Consider the following 15,383-nt stretch of genomic DNA (forward strand, 5'->3'; position numbering starts at 1 on the left):
GACCCCATTAAATAGCTGATGGGTTCACTCATGGGTGGCAGAGAGCTAAAAGAATTGCCAATTTTTCAAGCACTGCCCCAGAGACTGACAATGAACTATCCATGACACCAATAAAAATTATTTCATACCAAGGCTAAAAAAAAAAAAGAAAGAAAACTATTCTTTAACACGAAAGAATGAGAGAGAAAGAATAAAAAGGATGGAAGGAAGGAAGGAAGGAAGGAAGGAAGGAAGGAAGGAAGGAAGGAAGGAAGGAAGGAAAGGAAGTTAGGCCAAGTCAGTCAGTCCTGCTGTTTTGGGGCCCCCTCGTATATTGACTGCTAACTCTGTGCCAACTTTTTTCATGGATTAACTCTCTGACAACAAAACTATGAAGTAGACTCCTCCAACTCCCTCAAGCAGGTCATACAAGTAAAGACATTAGACTTAAAGTGTGACTTCTGAAGTTCCACAGCTAGTAAGGGTGGAGTTAGCATCAAGGCATTCTCTCCAGCGTCTTGGCACTTAGTGTTTCAATGGAAACTGCCAAAGAGACTTCAACTCCCAGGCAAGTAATTGCTTGCCTCTGTGGTAAACCATCCCTCTAGCAGCAAAGCTAGGAGAACTGCTCAGGAAGAGCTTGACAGGAGGAATCTTATGCATGTACATTGTTATAGGGCTCTAGAATTAGCACCCATTTTAAGAAGTGGAGATGCTTCTTTATATCTAATTAGTCTACAGTATTTCAAACTAGGCAATCCTTTGCTGGTGCCCTAGCAATCTTTGTAATGTATGTCCTGAACCATCAAACACATACCCAGTCAAGGGAACATTATGAGATACATACCCAATTGACAAATATTCTAAAGTCAAAATAACCCCTTCCCATTATCTTATTTTCTTGATATGACATAGGTTGCACGTGTGACTTATTTAAAATCATTTAGTATTATTTGGAGTGCCTTTTAGGCAGATCACGCTGGGTGACTTTTATGCTTAAAACCCATTTTTTATTCGAATGTCTTACAGTCATCTTAGGAAAAGAGTTCTATTATTATTCCCCATTTTATGATTAAATAAAACCAGACACAAGAGAAATTATGCAACTTAACCAATATCCCATAGCATCACAATCTTTAGAACAGAAAAATTATAACAATGGATCAAATCCAACTTTAAAATTTTAAAAAATATAAAAAAGGATTCCAAAGAAAAGACTCAGTTCTCTAAGTAACAAAATAAAATCCCATAAGCTCCTACCACACCCATGACTAATAATCTCAAACTAATTTTTAAAAACTACTTGATTTACTTTTTCATAATCAGTAATATACAAGAATTTTGTACATGATTTATTAAAAATAACTGAAAAATAACGTATTTGACTGAGCAGTAATGCAACTATTGAAAAGACAAGTTGATTATTAAATAATTACCTAATGTTAATCCTCAAAAAAAGTGTTATAAGCCAACCTTGTGAGTGTAGGATAGGCATATTACTAATAATCATAAATATTAGAAATACATTTAAAATGTCCATATAGTTAACATACATAGAAAATTCATTAACTGAAATCGGCCATGAAAATTGGCCTGGAATTTGGTTGGCTATTAAGTTTAATTTTGTCTTAAATTGTCTCAAAATTTAAATAGTTTGCTCTACATTGTTAAAAACTGTAATCTTAAATTATTAAAAAATAACTTTACACACACAAACATATGACTAGCCATGTCATTTAAAAAGTTATAAAATAGCTGTTTTAGAGAGCTTTCACAATCCCTGTCTTTCGAAATTTATTTTAAAAATCATCACTATGTTGCATTTATAAACTATATCCTTGCATTAAAGATATGAACTATAAATATTCTATTATATACAAAATAGCCACATCCCAATTTTAATTTCACTATTCCTTTTGTTAACATAGAAAGTTGCATTTAATTTAAAAAAATCACACATTTCCACAATTTCAAAGGCAACATTAAAGGTTCTTTGTTAAATAGGTAATGGAGCAAACACCAAGATATTTGAAACAATGAAGTCAACATTACATTGATTTTTAAGGGAAACCAAGAATATATGCCTTCACATAAAACAGAAACAGAATAAATCACTTTATAAGAGAAGAATAAAAAAGATGGCTTTAAAAAAATTTAGATTTTCCAACCCCAGTAAACATACTCAAAAACAAAGGGGAGAGAATGCCGGGGGGAGAAATGAACAGGAGAGTGGGAAACGGAGAGAAAGAAAGGGAGGAGGAAGGAGGAAGGAAGGGAGGGAGTGAGGAAGGGAGAAAGAAAGAGACTAAATCTTTGCAGGATTAAAAATACATTCTTAAAGCATTTTTTTGAGCTTAAATTTTTCTGACAAGGTGGGTAACAGAGGAAATGTAGATTCAGTGCAAGGTTTTATATAGAGCACAACCTAGAAATGCAACTCCACCAAAATGGAATTGTTCTAACAGTGCCTGGCTGGGAATCTCCCTTTGCATTATGAAGAAAGGTCATGTTATAAGAATAAAACAGTACCAAGAACACTTAGAGAACAGACTTCAAGCACCTCACAAACAATTAATTAATTCACTAAGGAGTTGGAGATCACATTAAAGCAAGATAATTTTCTATTAGGTTATACTTTAAGTAGTCTATGATACAGACTTGTTATATTTGATTGCACTACAGATGGGTTGTTGTCATCAAACCCAAATGTAAACAATAATGCAGACTTCCTTAACATTTCTGTTTCTGTAGGTCTCCTTGGGTGGAATACAAGTAATTGAAAAGTACATTAAGAATTGGGAAATCTGTGCACTTATTGATAGCATTTCTCAGTAAATGTGCATTTCCTTAAAGATATCCCATCAAAACAAGGGGGTAGTCCAAAGCACAGTGTCTTCTTTTTTTTTTTAATGACATTTAATTTTTTTAAAAAAGGGAAAAGGTGATAAGGCCACTGGCTTTTGTAGACTTATTACGATGCGCTCATCTCTTTACACACACTTCTGCTAGTGTCCTAAATTTGGGTTCCAAATGATCCAAAAATTCAAGCCCATCTTCTTCTTGCCGTTCACTGCAACAGCCTACAGAACCAGCCATGGATCCTTTTCCTTCATAGTTGTACTTAAGGATGTAGTCTTCAGCATGTTTATGATTGTCGCCCTGATTACACAACTGCACCTTCTGCCAAGGGGGAAAACACAATATATTTTATTATGATGATTTAAAACACCAAAACTTACTAACATAAAAATAATAGCTTTGATTTACCTTTGATTGTTAAATTTTTAATCAGAGTGTGTCCTCTAATGGATTCCTACATATAAAAAATGCATATAATTGGTCTGTATCATAAATCACACTATAAATTCACTACATAGCATGTTTCTAAAAGCCACATATGTGACTCAAGCAGACAAGTGTCACTTTGAGTCACTGCTTTCCCTCTTAAAATTATGGCTAAAGTGAAATGCATCCTTAAACTGATCCTAAACTGTGCAGGTTCAGATCTTTCCAGGTTTGCATAGTAGCTATACAGGCTGGAATCGCCTGGCATCACACTTTTGATTTCTAAGATTTGACTTGTCAGGTGGCAAATCTTAACAAAAAATCATGAGAAAAATATCTCACATTATTTCAAAAAGAACCAAAAGCCAAATATCATGTGAGGGAAATGTATACTTCACATCTGAATATAACTAAGATCACAATCAAGGAAAACAATTTTCCAATTAGTAGACTAATAATTAAAAATAAAGGTCAGGCCATTAAATTATAATCATTTAGAAAGCTGAAAAGAAATCAAAATAGATTTGTAGGACACTTAGGGAAACTCACTTCACCAAGGCGGGGCTGAGTGAAATTACGCCACTCGGAGTATGCGTGTCTGTAGCTGTCTGTCTCCACGTATCCTCCCCTGCAGGGATCCAGGGGGCGCTGTCCACCTCCCTTACAGGACTCCAGTGTGTGATGATGTCCAGCCCCCTGGCATGATTCCAAGGTCTGGTGTCCTTCTTTCACCATTTCAATGATCTCCTGCCCTCCATTTTTCACTCCTGATCCCATGGTGCCACAAACACCCTGATTGGAACTGCACACAGCATTTGTTGTGAAGCCATTTGCATAACACTGAAACAAAACACTTTGCATTAGAGAAAGGAGAAGATCAAAAAAAAAGAGAGAGAGAGAGAGAAGAAAAAGAACAAACCTTGCAGATAATGCCCTGAATTTTTAAGCTAGAAGGTAAGCTCTCTGAGGGCAGGCACTATGTCTGCCTTGGCAATACTGAGTACCTAACTATTGTAATGCTAGTATTCATGTGGTGGTCAATATAAGAAGCAAATTGCAGATGTCAAGTGGCTTACACCTTGAGACAAAAAGAAAAGCTTAATATACATGTCTTTAAAAACTCCTTAGAATACTGTACAACCTCAGTTCCTAAAACCTTCCAGTGTCTCACACCTCAAAGTCAGGTTGCCAGTACTATTGTCTCACGTGTATTTACGCTGCTTAGTTTAAAAGCATCCCCCTTCGCCTGACTAGGAAAAACCCAGAAATAATGATCAGTCTTTTTATTCAGTACCAAATCTAGTTCCCCTGCAACTAAAACAAAAATAATAGAAATAAAGTTCCATAAAAATCTAAACTGCAATAATAAGTCTTTGTGAGCTAAATAAATAAAAATAATAAAAATACATCAGCGGGGAAAGTAAGAATACAAGAGTTTTGGCCACTAATTTTCTGTTGTGTTTGGCCCCCAAGTTTTTTTTTTTCCATTACCTCCCTAGATGCCAACATCCTTTTGTTTTGTAAATTGTTCCTGCTCTAATCATCAATTATGCTTTTTGTTGAGAATTCCTTGTTCCTCATCAACACACTAGGCTAGAAATCAAAGTTGAGTCAATGTAGTAAATGGCTGGCATTGCTGTTTCATATATTTGACCTAAGTCTCCTTTCTAACCCACATTAGAGTCCGAAAGACTCCATTAAAATTCTTCTCACACTGATCAAAGCTTATAGTCATTTTATTGCTGTTGACATAAAAAAAAATTAACACAATTATGTTAGTGATCTGTGATAATAGTTAAATGAAACACTTTTACAACACAAACAATAGTTTCAATTTATTAAAAAGACTGGATCTAAAGTTTAAATCATGAAACATTTGAAGTAGAAAATAACATTGACATGCTAAAGGAATTTTATCATTAAGTAACACTATATGGTTAAATTGAGATGCCATCTATTACCATGGCAATTGACATCATTTTATATGTTCCATGGAACTGATGGCATTTTTATTTATAGCAAGTTACCTGAACTTGCAAAAGAACTTTGTTCTGAAAATATAACAGTAGGTGGTTAGGCCAATTCATCCTTCGTATTTATTTTTAAAAGACAAACTACTTACCACTTTGTCATCTCCAGGAGCTTCCGTGTTTGAAATAATGAGGTTCTGCTGAGCCAAATCCTCAGGAAGTTCTTTTTGCTTTTTGGCTGCCCCGGAAGTCGTACAGACTAAGGTAAATAGGATACCTAGATGATGAGAGAAATAACTTGAGTTTACCATAAAACAGTGTGAAGCAATTAATGTATGACGCCTAATACAAAGACAGCTTTCCAGAAAGTGCATACACGACGGCTTGTGTAAAATTAGCATATACAATAGAAAAATCTGCCTTAACCACAGAGGCCACAAGGGCATGCTAAATGTTGTAATTCTATGTTAAATTTTGTTTATGCTGCGGTAACAGAACTATAAATAAATGCACTTTCAATATATAAATTAAATGTGTATGTTATATAAGAATACTGCTCTATACACACGGTTATAGATAACAGTGTTTATCTAAGAATGTGTCTTGAAAGTTATTTTAGAGGTTATTATTTGAATTCACAAAGGGACTCACAACATAACAAGGCTATGCCCAAAAGTATTGCAAGGATGGCCCATGGTCCAAGTTTCATTTCCGCTTTACCAGCCGCTGGAACCACGCGAAGCGTGCAGTCATTTTCAGTAACACAGTCACAAATTATAACATCTAATGATGTGACGTGTGACAAGCCATGTTTGTCTGTAACTCTGACTGGTACAATATATGGTCCAAATGGAGGATCATTTTGATACAAAAGACGTGCTGCTGTATCTGAAAGAAAATAAAAGCAAGCATTACAGAATGCCATTGAATTCTCCTGAGCATAAATAAATAGTGGTAAGATAACCACTGAATTTCTCTACAAATGGGTATTTCCACTTGTAGCTCAAGTGCTACCAGACTGTAAATGTGAGTGGACTGAGTTGTTCTAATCTATAGCTGTTGCAAACATGCTGTGTATAAAAGTTTGTCTCTGATGCCTCTTAAAAAAAGGTCTTTTGGTTTTTATAATAATACATTTATCTGTTCATAAATTCTTCCATTCCTAATAAACTTGTTAAGAGATTGGTTTTTATCATAGCTTTAAAAACTTTAATGTAATCATTCAGTGTATATTTTCTTTTACATGATGCATCAGATTATTATTTCATAATAGTCTGAAATTCTAGACACAGTGCCTTAACTTCTATATGGCTTTCTTTTTCTTCCTCCATCCTCTTTTCTTTACCTTTATTCAAAAACTTTTTTTTTTCTAATTTGCCATAATGGGAAACTGAAGACTATCCATTGAAAGCCTGGGGTTGGAAATTATTCCATAGCATTTTAAACACAAACCCCATTCAGCTTAATGGACTGTGAGTTACGAAAGCTGGAGCACAGGGAGACCAGGACATCGGGCCCACGGGCAGTCCAGTCAGGAGATGGAGAATGGAGTTAAGAGCTGATGCAGAGAGCAATGCAGTGGTGTTACGGACAGAGGTCCCCTTTACTTTCGCCATTCTTGTCACCATAGCTATCATTGTGCTTAAAGGCAGAAATATAGACGAGGAGCCGAGTTAGGGGAGAATCCCAAGTAGAAAATGATAGAGAAGAAATGGTCAGAAGCCACTGCAGCAGAGAGAGGAAAGTATGGTGGACACTGTGACACACATCCAGATCCCCTTGCAATCAGGGACTTACTATCCTAGCTGCTTGGGAGACAGCAGCAGCTTTAGAGATTGTGCTCTCCTGTCACGTCTTTCACAGTAGCCCAGCCCACTGAACGAGCAAGGAGAAAGTAAAGAGACTCAAGTTGGAGACACCTTGAAGAGCCAGTTAGCTCAGTCTCCCATCATAATAGACTCCCATGGGGTCAGCTGAGACTGTTCCTTGGCTGGAGCTGCAGTTTGATCTCTTTGCCCCGTCCTGCTTCACTTCCTGTCCCAGCCAGTGATGCCAAGCAAACTCTTTACTAAATATTCTGCCTGACAAACATTGTCTCAGAGCTGCTTCCTGGGGGACTCATTATAGAACCATTAATTAGCATGGCAAGAATCCATGAAGTGGGAGTTACCCAAGTCAGGAAGTGATTATATTAGACCTAGTCTAAGGGTGTGTGTATGTGGAGCAAGAATGAAAATAAGAATTCACATGACTCTTAAGGGAATCCTTAGCACCAGAGGGACCCAAGTCCCACCACCCTAAAACTGAGAAATCTGCCTTTTTTCACTAGCGGTTCCCACCTAATGAATTATTCTTCTATCTCATCAAGAAAGAAGTATGTTAGGGTTGGGGGAAGATGAACAGGGTTAAAGAGGATCAAATATATTATGATGGGAGGAAATCACACCTTGATTGTACACCTGAAATTTATATAATGTTACACCACGAAATTTAATTTAAAAAATTTAAAAAGAAAAAGGATTTTAGACGTCCTGATGTTGAAAAGGATGATGTAATGGTTAGATATACATACCATTGATTGCTGTCAGTCTCCACATTGTGTGTATATTTGAGTCAGAATCACCCTCCAAACTGAAGCTAAAGGGTGGGCCATTTATAGGGTCATCGGGATCGAAAGCAACAAGTACCGCAGAGGACATGACGGTTTTGCAGATCACCACTGTCTGTTTCGGTATTAACGGGCCATTATCATTCACATCTTCAAGTATGATTCCCAGTGTCCCAGTACATGTTCTCCCACCTAGAAAATTAATATATAAATGCAGTTTTTTAATGTTTTATGTTATGACTAGAAAATTGCACATTAAAGATTTTTAAAAATATACTTATTAAGCACCTATAACATATAAATGACAGTGACAAGTGGTAATAGGTTATGTCTTTAGAAATGTTAAAAGTAAAATATTATCACTTTCAAATGAGTTTTACAAACAATAACTGCTATTGAGATTTGTCATTCATTCACTAAATAGCCATACTTCACATGGAAACTGTTACAGATATGAGTTTTGACTACCTTTTAAAAAGGGAAAGGAAGGAAAGTACAAACAAGGACATTTCTGGTATATTTAAAAGCACAAGGAAATTTAAAAATTAAAAAACACAGGATGCACAACCATAGTCTAGACACAATGAAGGGAAAGCAGAGAGGTAGGTATCTCATCTGTGTGGCAAACTTTCTATCAGGACACAATAATCTCACCTCTTAACCTGTCTTGCTCTCATGCTATGTGGTCCTTTCTCATTCTCTCTGAGAACTGGGACTGCTGGATGTCTTGAACATCTCTTTCCACTGGGCTCACACACAAATTTGAAAGCACAAATCTTACCATTCAAGTCTGATTGATTGTACTGTTCCTACGGTATTTGCTCTTCTACTTCTGTGCTAATGCTTCAATTTCCCTTCCATGAACTATTTAGAGTTGCAAATTAAACTATAGTCTTTTTGCACATTATAATTAGTATTGTTACAGAACATTTAAATCAAAGATTTTAGGTATCTAACTCAGTGTTTCACAGCCATTTTTCATCTGTTAGTGAAATAAATAATACTCTCTTATTCTTTGGAGTGTAGGCATGCAATGCTCACCTTCTAATATTAATATTAATGTAATTCTATATGGGTAAGTACTAATTCCAAATGTAGTCATGTCAAAGGAATTCCCCATCGTCCCGTGATTTGTGTGCATGAAACTTTCCTGTTAAATATTTTAAAGAACTGAAAATACATTCCTCTCCATATTTGGAATACACAACAAATATAGAAACCTAAAACTCAGCAATACTAGAGAAGATACCTGGGTGAAATCGCCAAAAATGTAGGCTGAGAAGCAACTGAGAAAAAAAGCAAAATTGAAATCAAATTGAACTAGCTCTCTTTAGGAGAGGAGAAGCTAGCAAAAGCAGAAAGCATATAGGAAAGGGGAATGTGTTGAAAAGTAAAGACATAGAAGCCTTGAGAGAGAGTTTTAAAAAGAAGAAACAGGTGCTTTGGAGTAGTAGGAGGGTGGGAAGTGAGCGTGGCCCAGAGGTCAGTGCTCCCAAGAGAGAACGTCTTCCATTGGGAATTAGCAAGAAGGCCCTGAGGCAGGCAAAGAGCTAGAAATGAGGAAGTTCCAAAGGTACCTGCAGCAAATGTAAAATAGGCTAAAGAAAGCGAGCCAGACAACTTGGGCCAGACAGCCTGAGATCCTGACATAATTACCTCACTCCCCACAAGTAACTGGGCTTGCAGCAGGAGACTTGGAGACAATAGATAAAATAAAAATGAGGAAGTCCTGGGAGGCTGGCATAGAGTAAGTGGCTGACACTGACACTTTAGCAATACCCTGAATTCTGAAAATAGACTTGTAATAGCATAGTAATACTTAAAACCACAGCCACTAGGCAATCAGGGAGAACTATGGGTAATCTGCTATGCACCATAGCAGAAAAATTACATAACACCTAACATAAGTGCAGTATAAAGTATATTAAGAATAGGGAAGTAAAAAGCCTTATAAAATTTAGCCCCTCAAACAACAGGGTGCCTTTCTCCATTCAGGGGATCAGCTTGTTCCCATATACTGCGGACTGTACCAGCCTTCATAAAGCTTGCTTGCTTTGCTTTACTTGGTTTGTGTGATTCGTCCAATTCTTTGTTCACGATCACCTGGTTATCTGTGCATACCTGTGACTGGCCCAAATGAAATTAGCCAGCATAGATTTTAGGAAAAGGTAAAAAAACGGGAAGAAACAAAAAAGTATATTTAATATTATCTCAGTTAATAAAATAAAAACATGTGTAATTACCTATCCCCCTACCTTCTTAAAGCAAATGGGAAAGGCTTTATTACACATTTATTTTATACCACAATGATGATTAATAGGGCCTCTCAACTAAGTTCAAAAACAATATTTGATCCCTCAATTATTTTAACTCTTCCACAACAGTAAAGAACATAGAAAAAAATTATATTCAAAATCTCTAATTCCAGCCCTGGCCAGTGTGGTTCAGTCCGTTAGGAGTCTTCCCGCAAACTGAAAGGTTGTGGGTTCATTTCCTGAACAGGGCACATGCCTGGGTTGCAGGTTCAGTCTCCAGCGAGAGTACATAAGAGGGAAGCCATTCAATGTTCTCCTCTCACATCGATGTTTCTCTCCCTCTCCTTCTCTTACCCTTCCCTTCTCTCCAAAATCAAAAATAAAAATAAAATAAAATAAATGAAAAAATCTCTTCTTTCAGACAGTAATTTTTATCTCATCTATCAATAAACCATTTGCCAAGTGCTATCAAAATATAAAAATACTGGATTTGAGTTTCATATTATTTTTCTTTTTTATATTTGCATTTGACCAAAAAATATGTCTTACCAAAGACACATGAGAAGCTGAGGCTTCAACAGTCTTTAACTGGTTGAAGTTAATTAATAATGATTACATCTTTATCAATTTAATCAACAAATTATGAGGCATTTCTCATTAATTTAGAAGCAACTGAAATATCTAAAGCATTTTCCATACTACTCAGCAGAAAGAAAAAAAGAACTAGTAAACTTCGCGACAGCATGGATGGAACTGGAGAGCATCATGCTAAGCGAAATAAGCCAGGGGGCGAAAGACAAATACCATATGATCTCACCTATAAGCGGAACCTAACCAACAATGCAAAAATGCAAGGAAAATATGACCAGCAACACTGAAAGGAAAAGAAATCAACAGAGACAAGAAGGAAGGGGGGGGCCGGGAAAGGGAAGGGAAGGGGAAAGTCAAGGAACATATAGCAAGGACTCATGGACAAAACCAAAGGGGAAGGGTTGAGGGGGGGAGGGAAAGTGGTGGGGGGAAGGCAGAGACAAATGTATTTGAAAAGTAAATAAATTTTAAAAAATAAATAAATAAATAAATTCTAAAAAAAAGTAAAATAAAGCATTTTCCAATTTCACTTTGAAATTCTAATTTTGCAAGCTACAGTGTAATAATTTATATTATCATAGCTAGCATATTTATTTTAAAAAGGCACAAAAAGTTCAAATGTCATGTAATAGCAAAATTATATTTTATGCACTAAATGAATCTCATATATGATCATTGTGTTCATATTTCTCTCAATTTTGTAGGACTTGCAAAACATTATTTTACACTTTATAATAGATTATATGGATTTGTATGACTTGGCTTTCCAATTTTACAATATACTATTAATCATGACTATGACTTATTTTTATATAATGTCCTTACTCAGAATTTTAACCCCCAAGTATACTGTGAGTTTCCTGTAAGGAGACAGAACTGTTTTCTAGGAGTGCACTGTGGGGCAATAAGTATTTTCTCTATAATAAAATTTTCTGCTAAAGCAAATATTTTAAGAGCTATAAGTAGATGAATGGAAGCTAATTTTACTGATTTTCTCAATTTTCAATGTTTAAGTTTTATTATTAGTTGCAAGTATTTCTATGACTAAGTTATTTTATAATTACATCTAAGGTGCTACTGGAAAGCAGACATGAGGTAATAAATTACAGCAAACCCCTCAATTACTTTATATGTCATCTGGGGAGAAATACATTTTGAGAATGTATACAGCTAAGTAAAAAATGTGCGTTGCTGGTTTAACAGGTGAGGGTGCATGTAGTTGAGGATGTGTGCAGCTGGTTTAAAAACAAAGTTCTTACCTATGTCTGATGCAAGGATCGTAACATTATATATACCATTGGTGATGGACTCTGCCTCTCTATCCAAGCTTCTGAAAGTTGTGATTGATCCTGTGTATTCATCAACAGTGATCCACCCTTTTGGATCATTTAATTTCTTATACCTGTTAATAAAGAATTAAAATAAGAAGATGTATCAGAAGCCAAATTATGATCCTGGTGTCAAAATAAAATACAAATTTTAAAAACATGCTAAATTTGGAGCCAATTAAATTGAATTATTAGTACCTTATGCCACTGCTACTTTTTGTTTCTGGGTCATACGCTTTATATCCACTGCTCTTTGTTCCCACTGGTGCACTTTCTTGAATTCGAACAATTTGCACTGGAGGGGTACACTCAGGGCCCTCATCCTGATCTTTTACATTAACAATAACTGTAGCCGTGCTCATGGCTGATCTTGAAGTAATATCTCTGAAATACGGCGCTTCATTAACAACACCAATTTGCAGGGTCAGCTGTCGTCTTTCTTCATAATTCAGCGGCTACAAAAGCAAGTGTGCTGAAAATCAGTTCAAGACATTTCATATTTAGCAATGCAAACTAGTGTCTATAACTACTTAAATCTGGGAATACGTGAGTGCTATGTTGTGAACAGTCACGAGAATACTAAGCATTTACCCAGGAACGAGGTGGCAGTGGGAGGAAGTCAATCCTTCAACTGACTCAGTATTTGGGAAAGCCAGCAAAAGAAAACAGAACAAAACAAAAACAAGCAAAGAACCTGTTCCCCAATTGCAAGTTTAACATAAGTAACACAGGTCCTGATAACAGTTTCAGGAAGTATTTAATAAAAGTGCTTCAAAGTTAACACTTGAGATGTTACTATAGGAGTTCCATACCCTAACCACCTGTTATTTACTTCCTCATTAATGTCGAGGCAGCTTATCCTACCCTCCTGAGATGAATAAAGTTATTTGTACCTGGTTTAAGGTAGGATATGTGGGTTGAATTTTATAAAACATTTTAAAGAAAGAAGAGACAAGAGAGTAGAGAGCTAATGGACATTACACTTTTTTCTCTTTCCTATCCTAGTTACTTTCCATGAAACTGGTAGTACCAAGTTTAATGGAAGTTGTTTGTTGGGGTTTTTTTTGCCTGATATGTACTTGTAATGAGAAGGGGTGAAACCATTTCCTAGTAGACAGAATTGTGTCAGGTCTTAGAATTCAGAGAAATGAATTTTCTTCTTAGAATACCAAGGATTAGGGCAGAGGGTGGGCGAAGAAAGAAACAGGATTGAAAAGGCATTTCTTTGCTGTTTTAAACAAAGGAAACCCACATTGCAGCTAATCTTCATCATTGTAAGAAAAACACACTTATCATTTTTGGTCCATGCTCCCTGTGAATATGTACAAAAGGGAAACTCCATGGACCCAGGACCGAATCATGTTCTAGTTAAAGATGCGGCAGATGAAAGTCTAGGATTCTGTCTGAAGCTGAGGCAGCTCAGATTGCTTTATGGGTAACAGTAGCTGCTGCATTAGCAGCGAGTTCTTCTGAGATGCAGTAGAGTAGAATGATAAAGAAGTTTTACAAGTATTTACAAGTTTGAACTGCAGAGGCTTTTCATGCTGAACCGGGAAACTAAGGATGCAATGTACACCAAATACAGAGGACAAGGTCTACCCACAGCCTCCCTCTCGGTTTGATCCATAGTAACTCAGCATCTGCGAAAGGAGGAAGTGGAGGCTCCTGGACCCAGCTACAGAAACACAGGCTGGGAGAGTCCGGCACTGACCCGTGGGCCTCGCAGCCGTACTGGTTTCTGGATTGTTAAGAGACTGGTTACAAAGTAAGTACTATTATCAGATTATATGAACATATGTATATATATCTATAATATTTTTTAAATCACACTTTTATGTAAAATTCCCCACACTAGTAATTTTTAATTAATTTATGAAGATAGAATTGTTTCTGAAATTAAAGTGCTACTTATGGACTATCGAATCAATTGGCCAAAAAGTACAAATTTTGAGTTATAAAATAAATATATCATGGAAATGTAATACAGCATGGTGATAGTAGTTAATAATACTATATTGCATGTTTGAAAGTAGCTAGAAGAATGGATCTTGAAAGTTCTTATCATAAGAAAAAAAATTTTTGTAAGTATGTATGGGGACAGATATTAACTAGACTACATCCTGGTGATTATTTTGCAATATATGTAAGTGTCAAATTATGTTGTACACCTGAAATTAATATAAATTAATATAATGTTATGTCAATTATATCTTAATTTAAACAAAAAGTTTCCTAAAATGTATATTCATCCTATTATACATGAATAACATAGCATTTACATTTATCTATATATATATTTTATTCCTACATTTACCAAAATTCCTTTCTTTTTATTAACTGTAGTATACTAATATACAATATTATAAAATACAAACAACTAATTTACTAATATATTCTTACCTTAACCACATATAGAACTCCTTCATTGGTTTTGGGGTCCGTTACAATTTTAAAGTTTCCATTTTCATTGCCTTTTAAAATGGTATAATTAGCTCTCCAGTTGGAAGTATTAAATAAATCCTTATCCTCAACGCTAACACGTAAGATTTCCACATCAACTTGATTTTCTTCTACTGATGTCTCATACTAAAACAATAAAAACGAAACAAATTTAATTAGTAACTCTCACAAAAACAGAACACCATGTGTGTAGTAAGCCCGCTTTTTCTAATTTCCAAAGTATTATGTTTACATGATTTTAAACCCCAACTCTCAACTGCTGTCCAGGGGATGCTTCATTAGAAATCATGTGACAGGGATGGAGATGCGCATATTTAGCAATTCATGCGGGATTGCACATTTTTCTTTTTATTAATATCATGTACTTACGGAAGTACGAGTAAAGGTTGGCAAGTGGTCATTCACATCTTCAATTTGAATGATGCAAGTTGCAGTCGTGAACAACCCGAAATGTTGACCATTCATGTCTTGTACCTTTATTTTCAATTGGTATTTATCAATTACCTACAAAGAAAGTAGGAATTTAATTACTGAGTGAAAGCAACATTGTAAATGAAATTTTTTACTCCACAATTTTCCTTGCATTAAAAATTTAAGAGGTACGCTATTAAATTTCATAGCTTCCGTGTGCTGGCAGAAGAATAATTTCCTCACACGTACATTTAAAATTGCCTAGTAGCCAATCAAAATCTTCATCTCCTATGCAAAACACAATCTTATGTTCAAAAATACATAACAGTGACTTATATACCAGTGTTGCAAAGAAGCAATAAGATGAATATCATTCTGTAAAAAAGATGGATTTTAAATATTTACTTTACATTGATAAAAAGATCACAAATTAGCATGAAAACAAGAGTCTTGGTTAATGTCATTTTTGTCCCCAGTGGAAATACAATCTGGCTTT

The 15,383-nt window shown here is 35.6% G+C and overlaps 1 protein-coding gene across 3 annotated transcripts in view; it reads right to left on the reverse strand.

Moving 5' to 3' along the window:
* Positions 1-1,732: 1,732 nt before the first annotated feature.
* Positions 1,733-15,383, reverse strand: part of LOC129078659 (desmocollin-2-like) — a 33,321-nt gene continuing 19,670 nt past the window's right edge. For 2 of the 3 annotated variants that reach the window (XM_054583495.1, XM_054583494.1), the window contains exons 8-16: positions 14,846-14,980; positions 14,417-14,602; positions 12,215-12,471; positions 11,948-12,090; positions 7,807-8,034; positions 5,886-6,122; positions 5,387-5,511; positions 3,814-4,104; positions 1,733-3,159 (exon numbers count right to left, since the gene is read on the reverse strand). In XM_054583495.1, the coding sequence (XP_054439470.1) occupies positions 2,962-3,159; positions 3,814-4,104; positions 5,387-5,511; positions 5,886-6,122; positions 7,807-8,034; positions 11,948-12,090; positions 12,215-12,471; positions 14,417-14,602; positions 14,846-14,980 (1,800 nt within the window). In that variant the 3' untranslated portion in view covers positions 1,733-2,961. Of the gene's footprint in view, positions 3,160-3,246; positions 3,293-3,813; positions 4,105-5,386; positions 5,512-5,885; positions 6,123-7,806; positions 8,035-11,947; positions 12,091-12,214; positions 12,472-14,416; positions 14,603-14,845; positions 14,981-15,383 lie in introns of all 3 variants that reach the window. The other variant, XM_054583496.1, reaches the window with a different exon arrangement.

This window comes from Pteronotus mesoamericanus, unplaced genomic scaffold (genome assembly GCF_021234165.1).
Source record: "Pteronotus mesoamericanus isolate MK-2021 breed Mesoamerican mustached bat unplaced genomic scaffold, CSHL_Meso_final contig_74, whole genome shotgun sequence".
NCBI classification, from domain to species: Eukaryota; Metazoa; Chordata; class Mammalia; order Chiroptera; family Mormoopidae; genus Pteronotus; species Pteronotus mesoamericanus.